This window comes from Balaenoptera borealis (genome assembly GCF_965194805.1).
Source record: "Balaenoptera borealis genome assembly, chromosome: 4".
In the NCBI taxonomy this organism is placed as follows: domain Eukaryota; kingdom Metazoa; phylum Chordata; class Mammalia; order Artiodactyla; family Balaenopteridae; genus Balaenoptera; species Balaenoptera borealis.
In genome coordinates this window covers 107,055,002-107,082,798 of record NC_138861.1, presented here as the reverse complement: position 1 = coordinate 107,082,798, position 27,797 = coordinate 107,055,002, and the positions used below count along the sequence as shown (strand labels likewise).

At 40.6% G+C, this 27,797-nt stretch overlaps 1 protein-coding gene across 3 annotated transcripts in view; it reads right to left on the bottom strand.

Annotated features, from left to right (window-relative positions):
- Positions 1 to 27,797, bottom strand: part of TAPT1 (transmembrane anterior posterior transformation 1) — a 65,543-nt gene that overhangs the window by 30,913 nt on the left and 6,833 nt on the right. For all 3 annotated transcript variants that reach the window (XM_082389303.1, XM_082389304.1, XM_082389302.1), the window contains exons 2-3: positions 19,614 to 19,744; positions 6,023 to 6,141 (exon numbers count right to left, since the gene is read on the bottom strand). In XM_082389303.1, coding sequence (XP_082245429.1) covers positions 6,023 to 6,141; positions 19,614 to 19,744 — 250 coding nt within the window. The remainder of the gene's footprint in view (positions 1 to 6,022; positions 6,142 to 19,613; positions 19,745 to 27,797) is intronic.

The window sequence follows — 27,797 nt, the reverse complement described above, 5'->3', positions numbered from 1 at the left end:
AGTTAAGCCACTCTTACAGAAATTAAATTGTCTACATTTCTAAATTTTATCTTTTGGTCTTTCAAATACTTTCCCTGGATTTGCACAATTACCGAATAAAGTGACCCAGTTGTTTCAAGGGCACTTTTGGGGAACAGAATGATGGAGTAAACCCAGATGATCAGGTGTAGGCTTTTTCTGCACCCTGTTCAGCAGAAGGTACTATGCCAACTAAGATTAAAGTAAAAACTGATAGTGAACAGAAATAGATCAGGAAAGAAGAGGAGGCAACACAAATGACTAAGAGAACTGGGATAAGCCCTGCCTAGTTAATTTTCAAACTGGTGTTGAAACATGCCAAGGTGTCAGCATGAGCTACTTCATTACAAAATACGCAGACTGGATCTTTCTTTTTTTCTCTCTTTGTCTTTTAACATTTTTAGCTATTTGTGGTATAACTGAAAGAATGAAGATATACAAGCACTATTGAAAAAAACGTGAAATATTAAAAATGGTCTCCATTTCTGAAAGAGAAGTCGTTTTATAATTTTAGAGTAAATTGGAATAAAGTATTAAGATTAAGATGTTTTCCTTAATTAGGAGACTGAAAATTTTAAATCTTAAGTTTTTGCGACAGACAGTAGAAAAATAATTATAAAAGCTTAAACTGAATGACTAAAGCGTTCCTTGGGCTTTGAAAATAATTTCAAACTATACTAGGAAAAAACCACTGGTTTTATAAGCTATGTTTGGTGTTCGGAGGATGCAAAATAAAAAACTGCTCACATTGAAGGGCTCAGCTGACTGATGTGGCATTGGGAATGAAGTACTTGATGTCAGGTCTAGTCCGACATGTATAATTAAAGATCATTTTATCAAGTGATTTTCTTATGTTAGATGAGATCATGGTGAAATCCTGCACAAATGTGGACAAAGCTTTATGACCAAGTAAGGACAGGGAACCACATTTTCTTCAGTATGTGTCCATCTCCAAATGGTTATGTCTGTATTTTTTCATTATAATCAGTATTCGTTTGTACTGATGTCAATTTGGCCGAGAGTATAGAAGGAAAAATCAGGGTTTACTCACCACAAGGAGTCCCTGTGACACCACATTCCATTCTATAAAGGAAGTGAAAGTGCTCCTCCCTTCGGTCTGATTTACGAGAGAGAAAGAAAGAGAGAAGGTTGTAATGTTGCTACGCTACTTAGAGCGTCATGGTGAGGAAACAGGGGACAATAAAACCTGAGGTTAGGAAGACTCTCTAACAAATATATTGCTCTCTACAAATCAGCCACGTAGACCAGCCCTGGTAAGAGGAAATGACAGACGTACTTGTTTCCCCAGAGAAAGTTACCAAGAGCTCTCCCTACCTGCGCGACAGGGGTGGCATGAATCACTCAGGCCAAAAATAAGGCTTACATCTAAAAAGAGAAAAATCTATTATGTATATGTGTGTGTGTTCATATGTGTGCAGTTAATTTTAGGTAGAACTACCTTGGAGGAGGTAAGGCATACGGAGGAAACCCAATGGGTTAAGAAACTCTCAAGCATTTGAAATTCATAATTCTTTGGGAGATGAGAGCTTTCTGTGGGGTAAATTCTCAAAAGAAAAAGACACCATTGCCTCTTAAAACCAAAGAAGTACATAAAGCCTCAAGTAAGAGTTATGCCTAAAACCAAGGTGAGATATCAGTAAAATTTACTTGCACATATTTTATTTGCCCCAATAGTAAAAGAAAAATACTCTAGCATTTATTACTTAAACCTACTCTACACTTATTACTGTCTAAAATATTTTAGCAAAGTTTTCAAAACTATCAGTTCCTGGCACCAGATAGTATTGCTTTTCTCTACAATCTCCCTCAACTTTTAACTCAAATGTGACTGAGGCTTCTACAACACAAAATGAAGCCACAGGTTGGAGGAGGAAAAAGAATTCAGAAAAAATGCCAGGTAAATTAAAAACACACATACAACTGGTTATTATTTATTTATTCTATAAGTAAATTTGGAAAAAATAATGTTGGGTACCTCTTTAGCATAATATAGAGCAGTCTACTTTTCTAAAAAACAGAATACTTTCATTCTTCCAAGAAACAAAGATACTTCATATAATGAATCAAAACTTAATTCTGATTTTCATGTCCTCATCATTAAAAAAATTATCTTAATTCAAGAAGTTTCTCAAATGTTTTAAAAAAATTATACTATCCTGAGAAAGAGGGAAGACAGACATAAATCAGTTGGCTTTTAAAGAATCTGGATGTATTTCTTTATTTTAGTCTACAACAAAATAGTTAAGGGCAAAGATTTTTCAAGACTGCCAATTCATTAGCAATAGTTTTCACCTAAATATTCTTGAAATTACTAAGGACAGGTGTCAACTTTTTATGCAAGCAGTGCACCCTTTGCAGAAAACACACACACAACTACCGAGTCAAGAAAATTACCCTGCCAACATCTCAAAATGAAAAATATTTTAACAGGGTCAAAAGCTGGCAAAATGTCCACCAGGGGAGCAATCACGATAAAGACTGGTTTCTTAAGAGCTGCAGATTCACCCTGGCCCTCAGGCTTAATGAAAGGCAGAAAGTCTATTCAGTTGTCAGTACTGACAAATATCCCCAAACCAAAACCCATGGCAAGTTTGCAGAAGATTTAGAAATAGGTTCAAAAAATCAATTCTAAAGCAGAAAACCTGGGAGGCTGTCAGCTTTCAGAAGCCTCTCACAAATGCTGTACCAGATATAACTCTGCACGTAGAGGAGGTGAGAACACCAATCCCATTTCTGAAAAGAGGGCAATAATAGTACTCTGCTGTGATGTGACACTGAAACCACAGCACTAGAGCCTGCAAACTGTTGCTGTTTTCATGTCAGCATCTTGATTACTTTGACAAATATCCCTTCCCACCCACCCTGCTTTTTGGGAATAATTTCAAACAACTAAGAGACTAGGAAGATATCAATAGTAACTTTCTTTTTTTTTTAACAGAAAGAAAACTAAAATACAGGAGAGTGAGAAAAAGAAAACAGAAAAAAGAATACAATCAACCTCTTTGCTGGTCTCTTTAATTTCTTCTTATCTCTTTGAAAAAATAAAGTCAGACTGAAGGAAAGAGCACTTTTTGTTTGCTTAAAAAGATGGGACATGATACAGCTACAGGCAAGACAAATCAAATAATCTTGAATGGAAGTAGAGAATGTTAGAAGAAAAGCTATAAGAAGACAAAACTTGGCTGATTAATAATTTTGTAAAAATAAAATGTATTTTTATATTCCTAAAATATTTGAAAGGTCTTAGACTTAATATTAACAATAGTTTTGCTAATTCTGATGACGTATACTTAAGGCACTAAGACAGGAAGGCAGTATCTTCATATTCTGTGTAATCTGCCTACACTCACAGAGTATTTAAAGTGTTGAAGTTCTGTTATATCATTTTAACTGCACTTCACGTTATATATACACATATTTATTAGTGATGGCATAAAATGTAATTTTTCAGTTGATCCAAACTGCAGAAATAGCAAGAACTGTTTGCCCAGGAAAACTTAGCGGAGTCTTCAATGTAGTGTGATGGGCTGACCTCTAGTGTCAGTTTGGCCATAAAAACTTGAAAACAGAATGGACTTGAATTCTGTTTTAAAATGTTATTCAAATTAATTTAGATTGAAAAGTATTTTAAAGTAATATACAAAAGTTATCATCTTTACTTTTTATGCCAAAAAAAAAAACCTAGAAAAGGTTGGCTCCAGGGACCATCGACCACTCACACTAAAGCCAACAAGGAGTAGAGGGATGAAGGCTTCCCAGCTCTCTGCAACACCTCTCCCAGTTTTCAGAACAAACACTGAAAGACTTCTCTAATGCTACTTTGGTGCCTTGCTCCCCAAGTGACAAGGGACACAGTTTAGATGCCTGTGCAACAACAAGATGGCTCTTGTTGATTTTAGGTTACACATCCTTTTAATGCTATATCTCATCGTGCCAACAGCCACGGAGAACATGCTCTGTCTTTAAAAGCCATTCGCTTAAAGACAGCTAGAGCACGAACTTGCCTCACATTGCTGATCAAAGAATAACTAAAAAGTAATCTAGCTCATAGTGTAGACATGAGTTATTTTATGTCAGGTAGCCTCACCTGGGCTTTATCCAACTTTCCATGCGTCTATTCTTGTTATGCAATCACACATGAAGACTTCCATTTAGTAATGTCTTAGATTTTTTTCTTGGTCTTCTGAAAAGGTAACTGAAATAACCATGATTCTACTGAGCTCCCAATAGTGATAAAGGAATAGTGACAGTATACAAGGTTAGGCTTTCTGAATATTGGAGTACCATGCTACAAATGTCTGAAAAAAAAGGTTTGCTGATATGAATAAAGTCTTCTTAAAAATTCTCCCAAAGGCATAAAGCACGTACTTGAATATCTTAAAGTTGACAGTAAATTCCTAAAAAAGATCCTCCCATTTGATTAACAAGAAATTAATAAAATATGTAACATAATTCTTTCATTCTGGAAGGAGAGGAAGATTATAGAATATAAAGTATCACATATAACAATGATGTGATCTTAATTCTTATAATCTACCCCATGCCATCTTGCAAAGAAGAGCTTTTACTCTTATCACAATATGATCATCATGATCGATAAATTCTTCCAATTTACACTGGAGGGATTTCTTCCTTATTAAGATTGATTAAGGCCATCTTTAAAAGGACTGTATGTGTTATTCAGTAAGTACTAGATATCAAGTATATGCTCGTTTATTACTTTAAAAGAGACTCTTCCATGACTTTAGTCTTAAAAAAAAATCAACATATAATTCTGTATGTTGATCAATAATTTTATAACTCAGTTTCCATGGTTACTGATGATAATGTTATTATTCATATATTTAATATACCATGGAAGAGTCACCTACTTTATAGTTAAATAAAGTTTCACATATTATTGTCCATTTCAGTATTTTGTAACTTTTTCAGAATGAAACGTATTTAGAAACATGAGGCATGTGAGAAATGTAAATTGGGCAACTATGCTAAGAACACTGTAATAATGTTACAGAGAGTGACCACACAGAGCAGAGGCATGTTGATGTAACCACAGAGAAAAAAACTGTAAAATCCAAATTTCTAACCTCAAGACCAAAAAAGCATTAAGATTCACATAAGCTTTACATTTTCATCTTCCTGTTCCTAGTTTTGGAAGAGAAGGAAGGAAGGAAACTAGTATTTATTCCTGTCTACTACGAACCAGGCACTACACTAGGTATTCTTTTCACATCTCTCAGTCTTTGTGGTAAAAGATGCTGGCTCTAAACATCCCCTTTTTACTGATGGGGACACAAGCTTAGAGAAGTTAGTAGTTGCTCATGACTCATCAGTTACTCAATGCTGGGCCAGACTGTCTGATCCTTCCCACCAGGACAATGGTCTTCAAAAGCTTTCCCCTCTCACAAATCAGAGGGGGGGTGGGTCTCACCTGTAAGCAGTAACTAAGGCTAGCTAGGCCATGAAGACAGAGACTCTCAAATGAGATGGAGGAGGAACCCTGTATTAAGCGCTCCCTAGGAGAGTCTGATGCCAGCCACCGCCCACCTCCCAGCCTAGCACCTGGTCCTCACTTTACAGATGATGCCCAGGAGGCCAAGGGACTTGAAGAAAATAAAAGTACAGGCTGAGCTAGCACAGTGGCAATGTGGTTGGTCCTTGACTCTCAGTGCTAGGCCTTTTCTATTCTTCTACACAGCCTCCTGCATTATTAACATTTGTTTACTGGCCAAAGCAAAGTTCTGGTCCAAAACCATTTGGGAAAAAAAAATGTACATATAAAAAGTACAAATATTATATAAGTATATTATATAATACTCATTAAAAAGATAAACAGCATTAGTTTATGCATTAAGGGCCAAAGTGTGAAAGAAACTTAATGATTATCCCTATTCTAAAAAATCTATGCAAGTGATTATTTAGCTCAACTACAAGTAGTAAAAATAACTTAAATGTTTAAAATAGTTCATAATCTTAAACTTACCTTAAGCCATAGCAAGGCAGTGTGAAGAGCCTGAACAGCGCCAGGAAAACTCTTAAAGGAAGCAGGGTGAACACATACAAAAATGCATCCAGGCACAGAAAGATTCCAAAAACCATGAGCTGGATTTTAAAAGCAGAGAAGAACATAAAAAACAAAATGTAAAATAAATATTCTTTAAAATATTACAGATGAAAATTTCAAACAATCAAGGAATTTCTAAACTTTGTAGGAAATTCATTTCTTATAACTTAACTATGGGAATAAAAAGTTAGTACTTCTCCTTGTGTATACAAGCCATATTCTAATGAAAAATCCCTTTTCAAAATGCAAGTTTGTAGTTCTTCTCCCAGAGCCTTTGGTTTACCACCTACACAAGTCAATTACTCAAAACACAAGTTGCCCTTGACCACAGCATCTGATGTAGCTTTCTGGGTACTTCCTCAAAACTTTAGAGATATTATAGAAAACCTTTCAGATAAAACTTGTAAAGTCTATCCTTACTCTTATGTAAAGAGATTACTAATTTTAACAAAATTTCATGTATACTTTAACTTGCTGTACAAAGAAGGCATTATTCTTAATTGGAGGAATAGCTGCTAATATCTGTAATGTTTCCCCCTTTCTTGTATACTTGCCACATAAGGAGGACAGAATCTTTTGATGGCTTAGAGAAGTAGCCATACCCAGGCTACTAAACTCCACGATTTTAAGAGTGGTGACTTTCTGTATGTCTGACACACAAACATGGTATGATATATACACCCTCACACACAGCACTTGATGTATTCTTAGTCAATAAACTGTCCTACATATATATATTAAGCAGTTAAAATCCACACTGTTACTGGCAGAATCGCATCCCTCCCCACCAAATTCAGATGTTGAAGGCCTAACCCCTGGTACCTCAGAATGTGACTGTATTTGGAGATGAGAGTTAATTAAGTTAAAATGAGGTCATTAGGGTGGGCCCTAATCCAATATGACTGGTATGCTTATAAGAGGAAATTTGGACACAGACAAGACACAGAGGGAACACAATACAAAGACACAGGGAGAAGACAGCCACCTACAAGCCAAGGAGAGAGGCCTCAGAAGAAACCAACCCTGCTGACACTTTGATCCCAGACTTTTAGCATCCAGAACTGTGAGAAAACAAATTTCTGTTGTTTAAGACACCCAGTTTATGGTACTTTGTTACTGCAACCCTAGCAAACTAACACATCTTTATAAGAAAGGATACATTTTATTAATTTTTTGCAAGAATGTCTCAAAGAAAAAAAAAATATATATATACACATACATGTATGTGTATGTCTACATATATGTGCCAGGTTTCTTAGTAGTTGGTCTGAGTCAGTCACCCTGTCGTCAGCACAGTCACAGTTCTGTGACTGTCCCCTTGTTTTACACACAAAGGAGTGCTATAAAAGACTGAGCAAGGTCCACCTAAAGCTAGTGGTCCTTACTTATTACTCTCCTGTCACCAAGAATCCTTTCCCTGTTTGCTGGTGATCTGTTGTTTACACTCCAAAGGCAGAAAATGACAGAAACCTGACATTCCCAGAAGGTATTTTGCTGTGTCCGCGTAAGTGGCTGTCCTTCTCGTGACCTTACACTGGGGATTAACACATCACTCATGCATCAGCATCTACTAAGCCGTTAATACGGGCCAAGTAAGACGCTCCACCTGGCGGGCGGGCACAGAGCCAGGCAGGACCTCATGACGGGGTTCCTGCCCTCAGCAAGCTTATTCGCATTTTCACAGATAGAGACACCAGCATGCAGATAAAGGAGGTCAATGCAGAGGTAACGGTTGCTATGACAGCACTAAGTATACAAGGAACAGGGGAGCCCTGAGAAAAAATGGCCAACCCAACTTTGGGAGATTTAGAAAAAGCTCCATAGAAGAGGAGACTCTTAATGACATCTGAGATGAGGGCTACTGACACCTGGAGAGGGTAGACTGGGCGGGGGTGGAGGGGTGGGAACAGGGGAAGGAAGCTTTCCAGGGGAGGAAGAAGCATGAGCAAGAACACCGATGAGAAAAGTAATCATGACGAAAACTGCCTCTTAAAGAATCAAACTTTCTTTTAAAGAACAGTCACCTTTCTTAGGCTTAGAGGAATCTGTATTAGTATCATGGTAAACAACTAACAAAAGTCTAACGGGCCTTCCCCTTCACTTTTTTTTTCAATTTTTCTTTTTACTGAAGTAGAGTTGATGTACAATGTTGTGCCAATCTCTGCTGTGCAGCAAAGTGACTCAGTTATACACATACAGATATTCTTTTTTTGTATTCTTTTTTTTTTTGGTTAATTAATTAATTATTTATTTTTGGCTGCTTTTGGTTCTTCGTTCCTGTGTGCAGCTTTCTCTAGTTGCGGTGAGCGGGGGCTACTCTTCGTTGCAGCACATGGGCTTCTCATTGTGGTGGCTTCTCTTGTTGCAGAGCACGGGCTCTAGGCACGTGGGCTTCAGTAGTTGCATCATGCGGGCTCAGCAGTTGTGGCTCGCAGGCTCTAGAGTGCAGGCTCAGTAGTTGTGGCGCACGGGCTTAGTTGCTCCGTGGCATGTGGGATCTTCCCGGACCAGGGCTCAAACCCATGTCCCCTGCATTGGCAGGCGGATTCTTAACCACTGAAACACCATGGAAGCCCTCTTTTTTCATATTCTTTTCCATTATGGTTTATCACAGGATACTGAGTATAGTTCCCTGTGCTATACAGTAGGACCTTCTTGTTTATCCTCCCCTTCACATTTTAAACCAGCCCAGTAAACTCAGTGGGCAAAAAAAAATCTTCCCCCACTGTATGCTGACCACATAAAGACCACCTGGAGCTGTCGATACGACAGATCTCAATATTAAAATGGAAGGAGGGACTTCCCCGGTGGCGCAGTGGTTAAGAATCCGCCTGCCAATGCAGGGGACATGAGTTCGAGCCCTGGTATGGGAAGATCCCACATGCTGCAGAGCAACTAAGCCCGTGTGCCACAACTACTGAGCCTGCGCTCTAGAGCCCGTGAGCCACAACTACTGAGACTGCGTGTCACAACTACTGAAGCCCGTGCGCCTAGAGCCCATGCTCCGCAACAAGAGAAGCCACCGCAATGAGAAGCCCGCGCACCGCAAAGAGGAGTAGCCCCCGCTCGCTGCAACAAGAGGAAGCCCGCGCGCAGCAACGAAGACCCAACGCAGCCAAAAATAAATAAATAAATAAAATTTAAAGAATAAAATGAAAGGAAAGCAAGTGGCTGTGATCTAAAGAAACTTCAACTGGACGGAAAGAAGGCATCCATCTATGTGAGAACATGCAATATACAAGTGAAGCAATAGAGATGCCTTTCAGGGTTTAGAAACATGGAAAAGTGACCCAACTCCTCTATCTACTGTTCAGGTGTTAACTTTTTTCACAAAGCGCAGCATTCTCTTAAATTCTTTACAAATGAAAATGAGAAAACTTCCTAAAAAAGTAAACAAGATGTAATCCTGAAAACATTCATCCTTGAGGGAGGTAAAGAAACCCCTGCTGGGCTGAGTGTGAGCCTGGCGGCCTACTGGGCGCTGGAGGGCATCTCATTTAATTTACCTGGTGATCCAGGAGTCTGAAGGAGATGTGCCAAGAGGGACCCCTGTGTCCTCCGTCCTCCAGGCGAGTGCTGAGTGCTGACTACTTAATCCCCCATCAGCTCTTGAGCTAGTGATTTTCATCCCTGCTCAGCACATGAGGAAACCACAGCTCTGGCGGCTGAACACCTGCCCAAGGCTGTGGGTCAGAGTGAAGGAACTGGCCTTCACGCCTAGGTCTGTCTGCCTCAAGGCCCTACATGTTCTCTTTGAAGCAGTTTAAGCACAGCAAAAAGATCTTACTCCCTATTTTTGCTAGGCACAGGAGTTAACGTAATTTTCTTTGTGCTAACTTGTCTTTTGCCAATTTGCCTAGTGTCATAAAAAAATGCAGAAATAAAAGGCATTTAATGAATCAAATTTACAAAAGGCATAAACATTTCACATATATAGATTTACTGCTAGCTTTGAAAATGTTATCTTAATAAAATTAAAAGGTTTGAGTATATATTATTAACAAGAATAATGTGTACTTTCACACCTTCAGTTAATTTGTATGGCATCTTGATAAAATAGGCAAGTACTATTTCCTCTTCATTTGGACCAAATAACCATAAAGCATTCAAGCAGTCTTAAGTAACAGCTAATGAAATCTGCCCTGAAATATAATAGGTGTGACTATAAAGCAATGAAATTGGTGTCATATGCCACCCTCTGTTTCCCTTTTGAGAAACACAAAAATCTCCTTTAAATGCCACTTGAAATTTCAAAATAAATACAATGTTGTGGCTAAAATCAAAGAAGCACCATGCTTCTGGAACACGCCTCTTTAAATCACGGGTGAACATCCGTCCTATCAGTTGATAGTCGTGCCTTGCGCACTGGACCCTTGTTGCTCTCTCACCCCATTTCCCCATTTCTCTCCTCCTCTGCTACTGCTGCTCCAGCCCCGCCTCACTTTATCCATCTTGAAGAAGGCGGTATCTTACTTTAGCTGCATCTCACCTTTACGGGGGGCGGGGTGGGGGAGGCCTTATAAATATGTCATCTCTTTGAACTGGCCATTACATGAATAACAGAATGCAGAAAACCGAAGCATAATGAAGAAGCTTCAAGAAGAAACCCCACACTGGAGTTTTTGGCTTGTACCTCTTTTCCATTCCATGTTATTTTCCCGGGGATGGAAGACAAAATGCTACAGAAGGTTTTGTGTGAAAACTTTCCAGAGCTAGCTCAGTCTTTGATTTGTTCCTCCTTCTCTCTCTTAACGAAACAAGTACTGCATGCTCTAATGTTCCCTGGTCTTTCTGTCTGGCGGGAGATCTTGTGTGGAAGGGCTTCAGAAGCCTTTTACGGGTACTGGGCAATACGGCCAGGCACTGGCCAGGTGCTGTGCACAGGGCCTGAGGGCCTTCATCCATCCTCACCTCCAACCCGAGCACGCCGCCCCTGCCCCGACTCTGCAGTGAAACTCGGGAGCTTGCCCAGTTCCTGAGCAGTAGAGGCAAGGCCGGTAGGTCTGCAGAAGACATGGCTTTGAAACTGAAGCACTATTTCTACTGAAGACACCTGTCACTCAGCCTCAACCTCGCCACTGGATTTGGCCTTATATGTTTAAAAAAAAAAAAAAAAAAAAGATTTAACAGAAGTTTTTAATAACTGAACATCAATGTTAAAACTACAACAATTCTGTAACACTTCTGGTCAACAAAACATCACACGCTAGTGAAAATTTCCACAACCAGCTCTTACCACACTCATTTTGAACCTAATACTATTGCTCTTAATCATATGAAAAATACTAGCCTCAAAAGAAATAAAATAAAATGCCAGCCTCTCTCTGTGGAGAGTGGAGCAAGGTTTCTTAACCTTTTAAAAATGTTTCCTTTTTTGACAAAAATCTCCTGCCTTCCTTTTAATGCCATTTGAAATTTCAAAAAATAAAATGTTATGGCTAAAATTAAAGCACAGTGATTCTGGAATATGCCTCTTTGAGTTGCACAAACCATCTTCCGGCAATTCTGAATCCACCTCCTCCACCATGACCACCAAGTAGTGTCCAGAGCTGAGGGCGGCTGCTCTGGGGTGGGAGTTGGGAAGCAGTAGTAAAGCAGGAAGGGTGTTTTCTTTCCTTCCCCTGGTCTGTTTATAAAGCTCTGGGTCTACTCCTGTAAGAGCAGAACCCGCGTCCTGCTTAATTCTACGTGGGGGTTAAAAGGTCATTTAGGAAGGACATCTTCCCCAAGGAATTCAAATCTAGTGAGCGGGACACAGACTGCAGAGCAAGGGCCGGATGAAGGATGTGCTCTGGATGCGCTGAGATCAGGTCTGAGCAGCGAGCTGGGGGCGGGGGGGGGTGAACTTGGGATGGGCACCTGGGGGAGGGAGGAACGGAGTTAGCAAAGATCTCCCACCAGGAGACAAGGTGGGCACTAGCTGCCGCCAGGCACAGAAAGGAAGAACAGCATTTCAAGCGAAGACAAGAGCGTGCTCAGGTGCAACGTGAGAGGGAAGCTGTGTGGCCAGAATGTAATCATCAGATGAGAGGGTCAGGAATCAGCTCAGTTAACCACTAAGGGGCACAAATCTTTATCCTGTGTTCTGGAAGTTCTCAACAAACTCACATGCGGGGATCAATTAAAAGGATGTCAAGGAGAATGGGTCATCAATAAGGAAGTTTACAAATGACTGACTTTGAAAGCAATTACTGCTTCAAGGTCATCCCTATAATAAAATAATTTTTATTCATCTGAATTCAAAAATTCATACCCCTGGGAAGTCTACACTCTAGGAGATGGTAAGCAAAGGGATTACAAGGAGCCAAGTACTTTTATGACAGGCAAAGTCACATAAACACATGTGCGTACGGAAAACAAAGTAATTTTGATAAAAGGCTTCATAACAATCAACTTATACCTGACACATTTAACACAAGGAATAAATTTCTTCGGAGATAAATAAATATATTGAAGATTTTAATCTGTAGAAAGACTGCACATGGAAAGATCTTGAGATTTTCCTACTTCTCTTATTTTTAATCATTGTTGAATACTGTAATATTCTAAGCACTTGACCTATATTAACTTACTTAGTCCTTACAACAACCCTTGAGGCAGGGGCCATTACCTGGTATTTTGCAAGGACCAACAGGGCTGTGATGTACAAGGCTGGGTGTGCCCTCAGGACCCTATGGCACATTTGCGAGGTCTTAGCAGCTGCTGCAGGCTACAGTCACACACCGTCTAGGCTCAAATCTGCTGTTTTTAGGGAGTGACCAGCAGCACTGCAGCAGGAACAGTTAAGGAGGAGAATACTAGTCTGAGGGAGACATCACAGGGGCCTGATACAGCACAGTGGAAAGAGAGAGGAAGAGAAAGAGTTTAGACTGTCTCCAAAGCTAACGTGACAGAAATAAGTTACTGATCCAAAAAGATAAACATAGCCCCACAGTGCCAAGATCACAAATTGTCTTTTAAACACATCAGTGAATGGGATGGAGGCCTGAAGTCTTTGGCTGGCTGCCCTAGAACCATGTGATGGGTCCTATGTGCCTAAGAGGTACAGGGCCGACAGCAGGCCACGGAAGCTCCGGATGCCTGGGCCATCCCCCGTCACCCCCGAGCCCCACCTCTGAAGTGGGCTATTGGTGCCCCCGCCAAAATGGATCTGCACTCCCCGCCCCCCCCACGCCAAGAAGCGTTAGGAAAGGTGAGACAGTCACACAGGACACGTGGAAGCTGCTGTCACCACTGCCGCAAGCCAGGGGCGACAAGCCCCAGAGAGGCCAGGAGGAACACCAGCCAAGGCTGCTGAGATGCTGAGATGAGCAGATACCCTAGGCTTTCTGGTGTCTTAGTAGTCATGTGGTGGGACATCTTGAGTCAGGGTGTGTCACAAACAAGAGCTGCATCATGAGAACAATTTAGGGGGATGATTCCCCACACGTTTTCATGAAAATTAGAAACCGAGCAGGATGCCCAAGAAATCACTGCCATAAACAGATCTAAGTACTCTCTATTAGTTTCACAACAAAGTCTCAGGACTGTTTTTATTGAAATAAAGGTGAAACATTGGCTATAACTACATTTTCTTAATATACACTTACACTGTGAAACAACAAAAAGGCTTTATATATTTTCATTAAGTTCATTATTTTGAAAGGAACTTTTTGAATTATTTTTTCCTAAATGTTATTACCCCTTCCAACTCTCAAAAAAGCAGAACTAAGTTCCTCCACTAGAGATGTAAAATTTCCCTTCTGTGAATGTTTCCATTACTCCCATTTCCTCTGCCCCTCGTCAGCAAACTCATTCACATGGTCATGGACTACCCACCCTCCTGAGATGACCTAGTCCAACTGCCTAATCTTAGACGAAGAAAGGCAAAGCCAAAGAAACACCATGATCGGGCTACTGGGCTCTTCCCTCTGGACCCGAGGGAAGCTAAGGTTGTTCACCTCGACCCCAAGAATCCCCTCTGTGACAGTAACCTCTCCCTTCCAATAATAACAAAGTCTATGCCCCAAACACAATATTCTATACCTACTGTCATACTTACATCTTCAATCTGATGAATTTAAGTAGTTCTATTTAAGACTAAGCAGTTGAATTCAATTTTCTAAAAAAAATATATTAAATAACTATAACATACAAAGCATGGTAATGATGAAATAAAAGACTGTCAAAAAGCATAGAATTATAAGGTAAAGTCAAAAATATATTTTCATTTTAGTTCTACCTCTTATGATATAGGCAAGGTTACATAAACATATGTAACTACAGAAAAGTAATTTTGATAAAAGACTTCATAATAATCACAACCTACATATGACATGTATTTAACACGAGGAATAAATTTCTTAAGAGGTAAAATTAATTAACTGATTCTAATCTGAAGAAAGAGCGTACATATGGAGGGATCTTGAGCTCTCCCTGCTTCTCTTATTTCTAATCCATGTTGAACATTGCTATGTTTCAGAGGCAGAGCTCTGAGGGGTGGATAACCCGATTATCATTCTCAATCTGTTTCTCCCTTTGTTGGAAAAGCGTGATATTCACTGGCCTAGTCTCCTGTGCAGCAGGGATGGCTGTGTGACTCAGTTTAGCCAATAAGACATAGCGGAAGGAAGCATGCTGGGGTACCTCTGGGAAAGCTTTTAATTCTTTATAAAAGGGACAGTGGAAAAGGTGGCACTGTCCATCTCCTCTTGTTTCTGATTATAATGCAGATGTAATGCCCAAGGTTGCAGCTGTCATCTTTCTATTAAAAGGCAGCAACAAGAGGACTGAGAGCCAATTTGCCAGCGATGGTGAAATAGAAAGATAAAAAGGACGTGAGTCCATGCTGGCCTCATTAATCCGCTGGAACAATTAAGATCTTCTTCCTCTTCACTTGTTAAAAATTTTTTCAAAAACCTTTTTGTTTAAGTCACCATTAGGTATTCTGTTACCTATACAGCTAAAAGTATTCTTGAGAAATAAATTTTAATTTCCTCCCAAAGCCAGTCTAAACTCCTTAGCCTAACCATTCAAAGTAACCTGGATCCAGCCCAACCTTCCAGTGTACCTGTCCTTTCTTGTGTGTTCCTAACAATTTCCTACCTCTGGATCTCCCTAGTACAACCACCCCTGTCCCCACCACATATGCCGTAAAATGTACAGAAGTGACCTCTTTTTCCTCATCACCTTGCCATTACCTTCACGAGTCTTAGTTTATCTCTCTACTCCCACACTGTAGAAGTGCCTGGAACATAGTGAGCTCTCAAAACAAAGACTGAGGAAATTAATAAATAAATGCACGAGTGAGTTGTATCTCTCTAAATTAGTATTTAAATACATTAGGGGATTTTAGAAAATATTGGGTTGGCCAAGAAGTCCGTTCCGGTTTTTCTGCAAGATGTCAAGGAAACATGTAACATCTTATGGAAAACCCCGAATGAACTTTTTGGCCAACCCAATACTATGGTGAGCATTTCTTTACTACTTCCTGCAGTTTGGGATTCACTCAGATGACAAAACTAGCCCTTGGACAAGGGATGATTTTGTACATGGTGTGGGGTAAATTGTTCCTATGGGGTCAAAAAGCAGAACACACACTAGCACGTTTCAACCAAAACATGGGTTGAAGGTGAGATCTGTCTGGGCGTCTATGTGGGACGGCAGAGTGTGGCAGGAAGAGGACACGGAACTTTCATGGTATTTATACCTCAGGAGGCTGCTGATGGGATTTAATGCTAATTCGTTTCAGGTGCTCAGGACAGTGCTCAGCATCTAATCCTTATTTGATAAATGCTATTTGTTTTATTAGTAACACAGAAATGGATGCCAGAGATGGGATGTAACTGGCCAAGCCAAGTGGGGTATGGAGCAGTGAAAATCACTCACCAGGAATTTCCTCTCTGGGAAACTGGTGATCCCCTGCCCTGGTTCCACCAGCACCTGATTAAAGCAACCATTGTCTATCCTAACTGTCAGCTCCAGCCACGTGCCTGCTGAGGTCAGACTTGAGGGCTCAGCAGAAAATGTCAGGGTGTAAGGTATGTTATCCCTATGGCCATTAGCTAAATCCCCATGAAAGAGATAAGCTTTACCCTAAGACAGTCTGGCTAAAAAGAGGGAAGAAAACAGTTTTCCCTAAAGGCTCTTTCCGCAGGAGGTCAGCAATCCAAGAGGGCTGAGAGTCAGAAAATCATGGCGCTTGCAGGGTTAGAAAAGTTGTTTATTAGCTAGCAAAGAAGGAAGATGAAAGCATAGCAGGAGATGAAAGAGGGACACAGGAGAACCTTGAAAATCAGTCCTTTCCCAATCACTTCCTGCTGTACTCAGCCCAAGATGACAGCTACCCCTATTGCAAATGAGACTTCCACTGGAATGCAACCTGGGGACAAGAAACCTTTCAAAATTTTTCTTGTTCTCCCAGGGCAAGGCATTCCCAATTTGCTGAAGAGAGGCTTGTAAAAATTTTAAAACACTTACAGAAGGCTTACCACAGAAGTAAATTAGTCCAGGCCTCACAGTTAATAAACTGTGGGGCCAAGATTCAAGTCCAGGCAGACTGGCTTTAGAGTTCATGCCCTTAACCCACTTTGCTATCCTGGCTCTCAGTTCAGGATGCACAGTTCAGCCTCCTCCTTGTATGGAAGAGAAAAACACAGCCCCCAAAGTGGACCACGTAAGCAGTTAGCAGCAGATCTAGGACAAGAACCCAAGGGGTGTGTGTGGGCACAGGGGAAAAGGGACTGTGGAGGAAAAGAGGAAATGTTGCCCCAAAGCCAACAAAACGCTCCAAAATTTCATACACTTACATAAGATTGAAAAGTTCAAATGTAAAAAAGTGCTAATAATTGGAAATACTATTTTAAATATATAAGCAATTTACCTTTATTAAATGTCAAGTATAATGTGTTTATCCACTGACACAAAAAACCTGGGATTTTTTTTTTTTTTTACAATCACTAAACAGGTTTGGTAAGAGATACTAAGCTGACCTTTCTCCTGACTCTAAAGTATAAGCAGTAATGACACGCTTTATAGTGTTTGCAATCCCTGTAGACGCAAAGTGCTCTTTAATTATCAACTCTCTCTTCCTGCAAAGGTTAGGTGGAAATATATTAGCACTTACCCAAAAAAACAAGAACAATAAAAAAATGAGTAAGGTATTACATATTAGAATAGACAAACACAAAGGAAATCAATAAAAAATAAATTAGATTAGCGTGAATATCTAGATAGCCTCTCACCTCTCACAATAAAAGTCTGAAGTGGGATCCCCACATATCAAATAAAGGCCTTAGAGAGAGCAGAGTGAATTCATGCTGTTATGAGAGACATTTAAGCCTGGAATTAAACTGAAATCTAACGCTGCTTTCCTCTGTGCTTCACTTAGTCTTAGAAGAAATTGCTCTAAACTGAAAAAGAAGACATTCTTTCGTACATTTTAAGCAGTAAAATTGCTAAAGTGTTGTTCTAAGAGACTAAATGAAAATTTCCTAAACAGGCCTAAAGCTAAAAGCCTCTCTCATGGGAAACAGGATTAGAATAATTACAACTGTGCATGAGCAGTGCCCATTCAACTTTTCTGACGTTAATACGTTTTACACACATAGAAGTGAAACCTAAGTTTTAAGAAAAAATACTTACCCTTAGCACAGGCAATGAATGCAATCTGATACTTTTTCTATTCTTTAATTAAAAAAAATAAATCCTAATTGATTAGTAACTGTATGGGTGACTCCACCTATCAGTGGTCCTGTAACGGACCACAGTTTGAAAAACAATGGTTTATACTGCAGTCCCAGAAAGACCTGCAGGGATTTCCCCCAGAAGACAATTTAATACAATAACGAACATGAAACGCTTACAAGTTTCTTTGAGAAATCTACCCAGAAACCTGTTTGTGATTTCAATGTTGCTAATAAAGAGAGAAGGGTGGGTGTATTGAACCTGCCTCTGATGAGGTGACAGGATTACGAGAGGATGCTGCCACCACGCACTATTTCTGCCACAGGTGGGATGATAAAAGGGGTCAGATGGACGCCTCTCGGTGTCGAACCAGCTTCCCGGGCGTGTCCATAAAGTCTGCCTGTGACTGCACGCAAATCCCTCTGTGCTCTCCCAGAGCAAAACGGGAGTCCAGGGCAGCTCAGACAGGTGGGCGGATGAGGCCGGCACTGTCCCAGACAAGAGTCCAGGCTGCAGAGGTCCACGCCTCCAGCAGTGTCCTCACGTTTCCAGCCATGGCTTATCATCGGTAGAAAAAAGTGAGCTTTGAAAAGCAGGCTGAAGTGTTTTAAGAAAGACACAAAACTTACCTTAAAAAGATTTTTTTTTCCTCAAGCAAAAGAAACATCACCCCCTAGGTCCCCCCAGGACAAAATCTTAAAGTGACTCCAATACACAGAATAAGGGTGATGTTGCACCTGGGGAGGAGTGCTGCCGAGGGTGCCCCCCCACGCCTCCACCTCCCTCCTCACCTCCAGCCCTTGGCTCCTCCACAGAACCCTAGAACTCCCCAGAAAAGCAGCAACACAATAATAGCTACGCATGTTTAATGATCCTGACCAAAGGCAACGAGCTGTTTCATTGTCTCAAACGTCTGCTGGCTCCCTAGCTCTCTAAATCTCACCCTAATACAGAACTTTCCAAAGCTTCAGCACACGATGATGCGCCACTAAGAACCTACCGAAAGCAACATCTCTCAAACCGGGCATCCTTCCTTTTCACTGTACCACACCTCTTGTTGTTATAATACATTGAGAAAGCAAACCAACTAAACTCTTCTGATACCAACTCCAATAGTAAAGTATGATTCTAGAGAAGTGACTGGAACATTACAAGTTTTACGTTACTATAAAAGTATGAAAACTTGCTTCAGTATAGCTAAAGCTGAATTATTTCTTAATTCTTTCCTTCCTGCTCAGAGTCGTCAACTCTATCAATGCAGACAGAAAGAGCAGCCTTGATTTCGTATCTGACTGGTCTTGATGGCCTGGGACACAATCAACGGAGCACGCGATGTGCAGAGATTTAATGCTGCTATTACTATGTTTATCCTATGCTGAGATGTTTTCTGTGATGAAGGTGAAACAAATTGTCTTTTTTCTTTGAAGAAACTGTTTTTAAAAATGAGGGCTTTCTGAGAAACTGAAACCTTAAAAAAAAGGGTGCAATTAAATAATTTATATTACGCTGAATAGGAAAAAAAACTGCTTCTAGTAAAACAAAACTGAAGAGAACTAAAGGAATAAGTAGAGAGCAATTCCTTGAAAAAGTTATTTGGGTGGGACACAAATGGGAATATGATTAAGTTTAATAAGTAGCAAAGTTACAAATCATTGGCTCTTACACTAAAAATACACTTTTTAAGACTCTTCCTGAATGGGAATTCCTACTCCCCCAATATATTTAATTATTTATGATCACGTTATTTCCAGTATTTTAAAAACGCAACTCAAGCTGTTCACAATTTTTTTAATAGAATTAACATATTGACATAATTTTCAAAACGACGAGTTAAAAAAAAAAGTACCTTTTCCAATTCTCTTGGTATTCGCATACAAGTGTATACTCTTTCTCTTCTTTCTGTATACTTGGCCTCATTATGTTCAAGGAAGTACCCTCTGGTTAGTTCAGCACTGAGGAACCTCAACAATGAAAGCTCTACAGGAAAAAAAAAAAATGACAAAACAAAAACAACAGTATTTATCAAGGAACTTCCATGCTAGCTGGTGCTACAGGTAATGTATATGTAAAACAACAAGAGAATAAAACAAAGTAATCTACATTTCTGTGCCCAGAACTGAACTGCACATAAACCACCAGCAAAGACTGTTGAGAAAATTGCTGTTCTGTGTGATATAAACTGAAAAAGTCACAGGAATATAAAAGGGACGATTACTATGAGCCAGAATAGTTAGAAAAGTGTTTTGTGAAAGTCTAGTCATGGGTGTTACAGGTGATACAGGACCTGGACTGATGGAGAGATGAAGGCAGGTAAAAAGAGTAGATACCAAGTATATAAAAAATGGAGATACACACACACACACACACACACACAATCAAAAGGGAGCCAAGTCACGTAACAGGCATTGCTTCAGCCCAAGAACTATCCTGGGTGAGGTACACAGACACCAGTGCAAATTCTTCCTTCTTCAGCCTCAGAGATCCTGCAAGTATCTAAATAACGCCATTTCCCCAGGTGAAGGCTTCCCAGCATGATGGTAATTATAATAAGTCATACAAAACAGAACCTCAATCCGATCTGAAAGACCTCCCCCTTTCCTTGGATTTGTCCACCTGTTTCCTCGGTTCCTCTGAGGCAAATTCACCCACAGTCATCTCATCTCAGCTGAGGAAAGAAAGGCCAAAGGAGGTGGAATACTTTCCACTTGGCTGTTCCTGGAGGACTTGAGATGAGAAGTAAGGCTGTTAATGCCTGATCCCAATTTTTCCACTGTGTGACACTCCTCTAACAGCCCACCACCTCGGTGACCTCTCAGTCCCCAACTTCACAGACATCCCTACTTCTACTCTCTAGGAGGCCGTCCTCTCTTCCAGAACTCAGCATACCAAAGGTTTCAAATTGTCCTCTTTGCTCTGAGCTGGCCTCGTGGTCCTTTTACCAAATACAGTATTGGTGTTCCCTCCAAAAAATGACAAAGAGGGGAGGTTGATTTCATTTACGAGTTATCGACCCTCATAGTTAGTCTTATGTGATGCTAGGATTTAAAGGTTGCAGGGATGGGGAACAGTGTATAGTCCAAAATACCCTTGAAAAGCCCTTAGGAAGACTCAGAAGTGGACTTATTATCTCCCAGTGGGCCTAAAAACAGCTTACTTCCTCCAACACTGGGACAGATCACTAGTTCTTTGAGCGTCAGGTGAAGTGGCTTGCTTATGTATAGAAGTTATAGCTTCCCCCAAAAAACTACACACATTTTTTTAAAATACAAGATTCATAATCCATTTGGAGAGTCAGTGATACCACGAAAGCTGTCTGAAACAGGAGACTGAAACAGATGGAGAGAAAACCCGACTTCCGCCTACTGCAGCCCAGCGCAGGGGCAGGCCAAATCATCCAGTGCACCACGAGCACGGTACTCTCAGTACATTTATGGTTGAAGCCACGTACACATGATGTAAGCTTCACGGTATATATTAATAGATGTTCAGACTAAAAGGCCTTAGTATAGGGACTTCCCTGGTGGCGCAGTGGTTAAGAATCCGCCTGCCAATGCAGGGGACACAGGTTTGAGCCCTGGTCTGGGAAGACACCACATGCTGTGGAGCAACTAAGCCCGTGCGCCACAACTACTGAGCTCACGTGCCGCAACTACTGAAGCCCACGCGCCTAGAGCCCGTGCTCTGCAACAAGAGAGGCCACCGCACCGCAACGAAGAGTAGCCCCCGCTCGCCGCAACTAGAGGAAGCCCGCGTGCAGCAACGAAGGCCCAACGCAGCCAAAAATAAATAAATAAATAAACAAATATTTTTTTAAAAAGCAAATTAAATTAAAAGGTTGAGACAGCTGTATGTATGGTGAGGCCACTCAAGGTGGCTGTTCTCTTGCTCTCTGTACTTCCCCTGCCCAGCCAGTGCCTGCTTCACCTACATCTTAGGCACACGCGTGATCTTCCTATATACTTGCCTCAGGCCCCAGCTAGTGACTGTTCTTATGAAAGGGGTGGTGAGGGGTGTGCCCCTCTGCTGGTTTCCCTGGTAACTAAGGAGGCCACCTGAGGTCAATTCCCCTGTAACTGGTAGTCTCCCCTTCCCCCGGGAGAGAAGACTGCCGCCAGGTCCTGCCTGCTGTCAGCCACACACGGTGGGGTGTCGCTCCAGGACCGTGCTTCCCACGTGTAAGATCCCCCGTCCATTAAACTACTGATGTCTCTGTCGCTGAGTCCGGGCTCTTTCTTCAGTCTTGAAGCTGGGCAAGCACAGGGTTTGTAGGCCTGCAGGGTGCAGCCCAACACTGTACCCTTGTTTACTTAGAAAATTATCCTCTATAACGGTGCCTTCCCTGGTGCCCACGAGATGACCGAGCTTCCACCATAATAAGGGTTTTGTTATGATGCACAAAGAGAGCACAGGATTAGCAATTAGAAGAAGGAAGTTCTGGCACCAGCTCTGTCACTCACTAGTGCTGTGACCCCGCTCGACTCATAGATCTCAATATCACAGGAGAGGAAACCAAGGCTTGGAGCAGTTTTACAACACCTGTTACCTGCTTGCCACCCACAAAGGATGTTCGAGGGACTGAAGAGAGGATTTGAATGAAAGGATATGAGAACTGCAAAGCATGACACAATACTTGAACTACTGACTAGTAATTTCACACGATCTATAGTATTAACCAATTCTAGTTTGGTGGTTACCTAATGTTTATTGCTATTTCTGCAATCCTGTTTCCATGGATAAAAGGTAACACATCAAGTAAGCATATTTAACAAACTATATAACTTAAGTAACTAATTTTCCTTAAGTTATAAAATATAAACCTATGAAAGTGTTTTAACTATATTGTAAATATGAATAAGTGTCGTGTCAGGATTTTACCTCTAGAAATGCAAGAATTTTAGTTATAAACACCAATTTTGATTTCCCATAGAAAATTTAAAAGTAAACACTTAAAAATCAAATGATTAAACATGTTTTGAGTAGACACCTCTCATAACTGTGAGACAGGTTTTATAATTATGCCCAATTTATAGATGACGAAACCAAGGCACAGAGAAGTTAAGGAGGTCTCCAAGGTCACAGAGCAAGCCAAATGGTAGAGCCAGCATTCAAATCAAGCAGTCTATCCTAAAGTGTGTGCTTTTTGGCACTAGATTATTCTATCACTGTCTCAAGTGCTTTTGTAAACAGGCCATTGTGTTCTGCAAAACTGGGTCTCCCCCCACCCCCCATCTCTGTGCTCCTGTAGCATCCTGGGTTTACTTCTATGAAGGTACACTGTTTACTAATCAGCTCCCTTACCAGCCCATGAGCTTTCTGAAAGCAAGCACCATGTATCCAGATCTTCTTCATGTCCAGCCCGCAGTGAGCTCTGAGTGTAAGGGTAGTGTTTGCCTACAATTAACACCATACTAATGGGCTGGGGAATGGTTTTAGAAGAAACATTAAAGCAATACTAACAAAAAACCCCAAGCTTCATGGGGTGAAATATTTTGAAACCTTTCTCACCACCTCCTCCTCCCCCACTCCTGGAGAACTGGCCCTACTTCAGGGATTAGGATCCTCCCGCTAGATGGCCTGAGGTAGTTTACAAAGGTCCTGCTCACACTACTTCATGAAATTCTCACAATTCTGAGAGCTAAAGGAACAGTTAACAGCATTCACATTTTGCAAATGAAGAATCTGAGGCTCACAGAGGTTAGGAGACTTGCCCAAAGTCACTGAAAAGCTAAGGGGCAAGTTGGGAATAGAACCTGGATCTCTGAACTCCAAGTCCAGCGTGCTCTCTCCCCTGGACCATAATTATCACCCATCTATCTGACAATCGTACTAGAGAAGATGACCTAGCCCTGATCTGGCTTCAGCCTGTCAGAGGAGTTGTCTGATTCACACTGAAGAACAAGATTCTGTTGCCCGGTGGCCTGAGCTCCTAAGGTATAGGGTAGTCTTGCCGCTCTGTCTGGTCTCCCCACCTCCAGTCTTTTCCTGGCCATGGATATATTCTGCAGGATGCTACTCCATCTTCTGTTCCAAGTATAGCTGTGTTTCAGTGTTTTCGTTCGTTGCTGCCGTTGTTTTAAACACTGTTCTCTAGCATTCTACAGACTTACCTGAACTCACCTGTCCCGTGATATTGGGTAGAGTGCCTGGCTAATTATTTAGGAAGGCTACTACTGCTCTTTGACCTGTGGGCGCCACTCTTCAAGAATTCTGCTAGCCAAGTGAACCTTAACTTTTTCCATACCGTGGTGATACTTCATTCCTTCTTAGCAAGAGTCACTTTCATTTGTTATGCCAAACATCTGTCTTTATAGTTTAAGTGCAAATTATTTTCCAAAATAAAATAATCCAATTGTTTATTTTCTGAATACTGTTTGAACTCTTCTGATGTCAACCAACTTTAGTTCATTTATCCAGATCTCACCAAGAAGAAATATTCAGTAAAAGTCTTTTAAAAATAGAAGTATTTTACTATTTATCAACAATTATAATAGAAACGAGCTTCTACATTTAAACAAGTTAGTCTTGTCAATTATGAATATTTAACACTAGGAAAATAATATCAATCATAAATCTGGATCAATTCTTCCAGATTATTTTTAATCAATATTCATCTACCACAGAATTGCCTTGTGATCCAGTATCTTAAATTGAGAAAAAGTACAGTATAAATGGTTTCTTCCTCATCCCTAAACGAAGAAATATTATGTTTAATTATCTTCTGAGAGAGCTTGTTTTAGAAATAAAAACCCAGTATAAAAAAGTATTAATTTGAAGTAATGAGTAATCATAAATATATTTACATGTTCAGTAATATGTCTAAATATATCTTTCTTAAAATAGCATTGACCATCAAAAAAACTGTAAAGTAATATTGGTTAACTGCTAGGAAAATACTATGAAACATGCAAACCTCCAGTCTTAAATAATGCAAAAATTTAATAGGCTTTACTAAAGTTACACTAAAATATTAGTTACAAGTTTATTACACAAATACAAAGGCACACCCTTGTACAAGGCCAACTAGGAATCAATGACAGCAATTCTGCTTTCCTAAGTCAAATACAGTAAAGGTACCAGTCGAACTTTTAAGGTCCTCAAATTGTTTATAAATAATCTCATTTAGGGAAGTAAAGAATAGGTAGAATATTCATAAATTTATAGATGGAAAACAGATACAAAAAGAGTAGTGACTTTTTCCAAGGTCATCAGGTTACAAAGTAAGGACTAAAAACGGGAACAAAATATCATTAACCTGACAGTCAATGATACAGTCTTTCCAAAGACCTCTTTTATGCAAGCATTCCCCAAAGTGGGCTGCAAATGAGCTGCTAGGACTGAATTTTGGAGGGTAAACTAGGTGGAAGGTAAACATCTTAAAAAGGTCAAGATACTGAACCAGTCAAAGATCAAAATAAATAACTTTTCATTGCTTGTTTACTTTACAAGTAGTTGTTAAGTAAAGCAAGTGAGACTTTTAAAACGAGAGCAATCGTCTGTCAGAAGAGAAGCAGCTAATTTTACTTTATCTGTATCTGGGTTGTGTTCACTCCAAGTAATTTCTCAGGCAGTTTTACAATTATTCTTATTTTCCTTTATAAATGAGAAACTGATTTACTCTAGAGCATAATTTTCAGAATCACGGCCTTTAATCATCCATCAGGATAAGTTTGGGGCCATAAGGATAACTATGTAACATATTACAGAGGATCAGGACTGGTTAAATGAGAATGTATTTTAATATTCAAAATGTTAAATTTTCAAATACACAATGGGACATAGTGAATATGAACAGTTAAAACCTTTGTCCCACTCAAAATCTTTTGTGGGAGCTGCTAAAAAGGAGATCAGTTGGCTTTTCTGAGTCTTAGTCTTTCTTCCTGCCTCTGTTCATTCTCTTATGGAGGTAAAGCAAGAGGTTTAAAATGTAAAGAAAGAGAAGAGAAGCACAAGGGATGGATACCAAGTTTAAGCTCCAGAGTGACGAGTCACCACCTAAAAAGGAACAAAATGGGCCCATGGCACCGCTATAGTCAAAAACCATACTGTTCACCCATACCTTACGTCAAATTCTTTTGTTTTACAAGCAATACCTATCTCTATGCATACTCCAATACCTGCATTATATAGGTATTGTTTCATCCTCACCAGTAGGTGTTGCATTTATTTTACACCAAGTCTTCTACTGTTAAGTCTCCAGTCACTAGAGCCAACTTAGATACTTCAGATACTAAACTATTTAGTAGTGGAGTTATGAAACAGAGCCAAATGGATTAGGCAAGCATAGAGTCTACAAAGCAATTGAACAACTGAACCAAGCCAAGAACAGATTGCCTAATTCTTAGTCCAAAGTTGACTTGCTGGACCTAGATTCCTAAATGGGAATATGGCTATACAGAAACTCTCCCACTTAGAACTTCTACAGACCTGTGAAGTGGGGCACAAGCATGGAAACATAGTAATATGTACTTTTTTTTTTTTTTTTTGGCCGTGCCATGCAGCTTGCAGGATCTTAGTTCCCTGACCAGGGATCGAACCTGTGCAGAGAAAGCAAAAGCATGGAGTCCTAACCACTGGACCACCAGGGAAGTCCCAGTAATATGTACTTGTCTGGTCTTATATCAAAAAGGACAATAGAAATTGGTCATATTTTTAAGAAGAGGAAAAAAAGAAGACAGAAGAGATGAATCTGCGGTTCTTGATGACTACTATACCCAGAGTTCAAGACAGGTGACCACATAAGGCAACGGTGGAATACACAGTGACCATCATGAGTGACAGAATGAAACCAGGAATGATGAGTGGGATATCCATTCCTATCTATGTTAAGGTTTAAGTACTAGAACCTGAGAAAAGTCTCAGCCCACTGCTAGGCTACACATAAGTCAGAGGGAGTTCAGTGAACAAAGTGATTAGAAGAGTTTGAAAAGAGAAACAAAAAGAAAGCTTACCCTTGACGTAGCTGTATATATACAAACTAATATACATAAATATTCTACAAACATATGAATGAACACAGACAGGTATAAAATAAAAACAGGAACCTCAAACATTACATTTTGAATTATTTTACTTGGATTCAGAGGGTTTGGATAATCACCTAATCTGTATATTCATTTACGGGACCCTAGATGGTTAGGGCAGGCCAACAAACATCTAATTTATAAGAGTCCTAAATTCCTTGGGAGAAATGATGAAGGGGACTTTGGAACTAACTGATGGTTCACGCCACCAAGACACTAAAATTATGACTTTCAAAAGGAAAGACAAAGGTTGCCCTAAATTGGCAGGGGACGGGGGGGAAGACTAGAGTATCAGAGGCAGCACCAGAATATAAAAAATGGACATGGAACACCTTAAGAGCAAGCACCTAGGCTTGGAAGAGATTTGATTCAGGAAGAAATACTTCTCACATGACACTAGGTGGCGCCACTCCAAGGCCCTCTGGCCCAGGGCAGCCCCTAGGTAAGAGTTTTCTAAATTCCAGACAGGAGAGGAAGGAAAGGATGCTGAACCGTGGAAGGGAGCAATGCTGCAGGGTTAGGGTGAACGCAGAAGCCACTCAGCAGCCCAGGGCATTTCAGAATGACTGAGAGAATTCTAATCTCCAGTGAGGATGCCCTGACCAGTGCGGCATCAGAGTTGGAGAGTGGGCACTGGCAACGGCAAGAGCTGTGTAACTAGCGGAGAAGAGACAGACACCCCGGGGGAAAGGACAAAGGGCCCATGTGCAGTCCCAGACACAACAACGCTGGCTGGTGACTCCAGCTGAAATACTCCTGGGATTCTCACCTAAGTCCTCATCCCCAAGAGCTGCCACGGTCATCTCTCCTCAACATAACGGACAGCATTGGGGAAACAATGACTACCCCAAAGACTAAAGCCGGAAGTGTGTGACTGATAACGACTTCCTGCAACTCTGGGTTAAAAGCCCAGCTTCAAACATGTTAAGTAAACCACGCTCCGTAACCCATGATGATGAAGAATGCACAGGCGGCGTGAAGTCTATGGAAGTCCACAGTACCAGGTATCC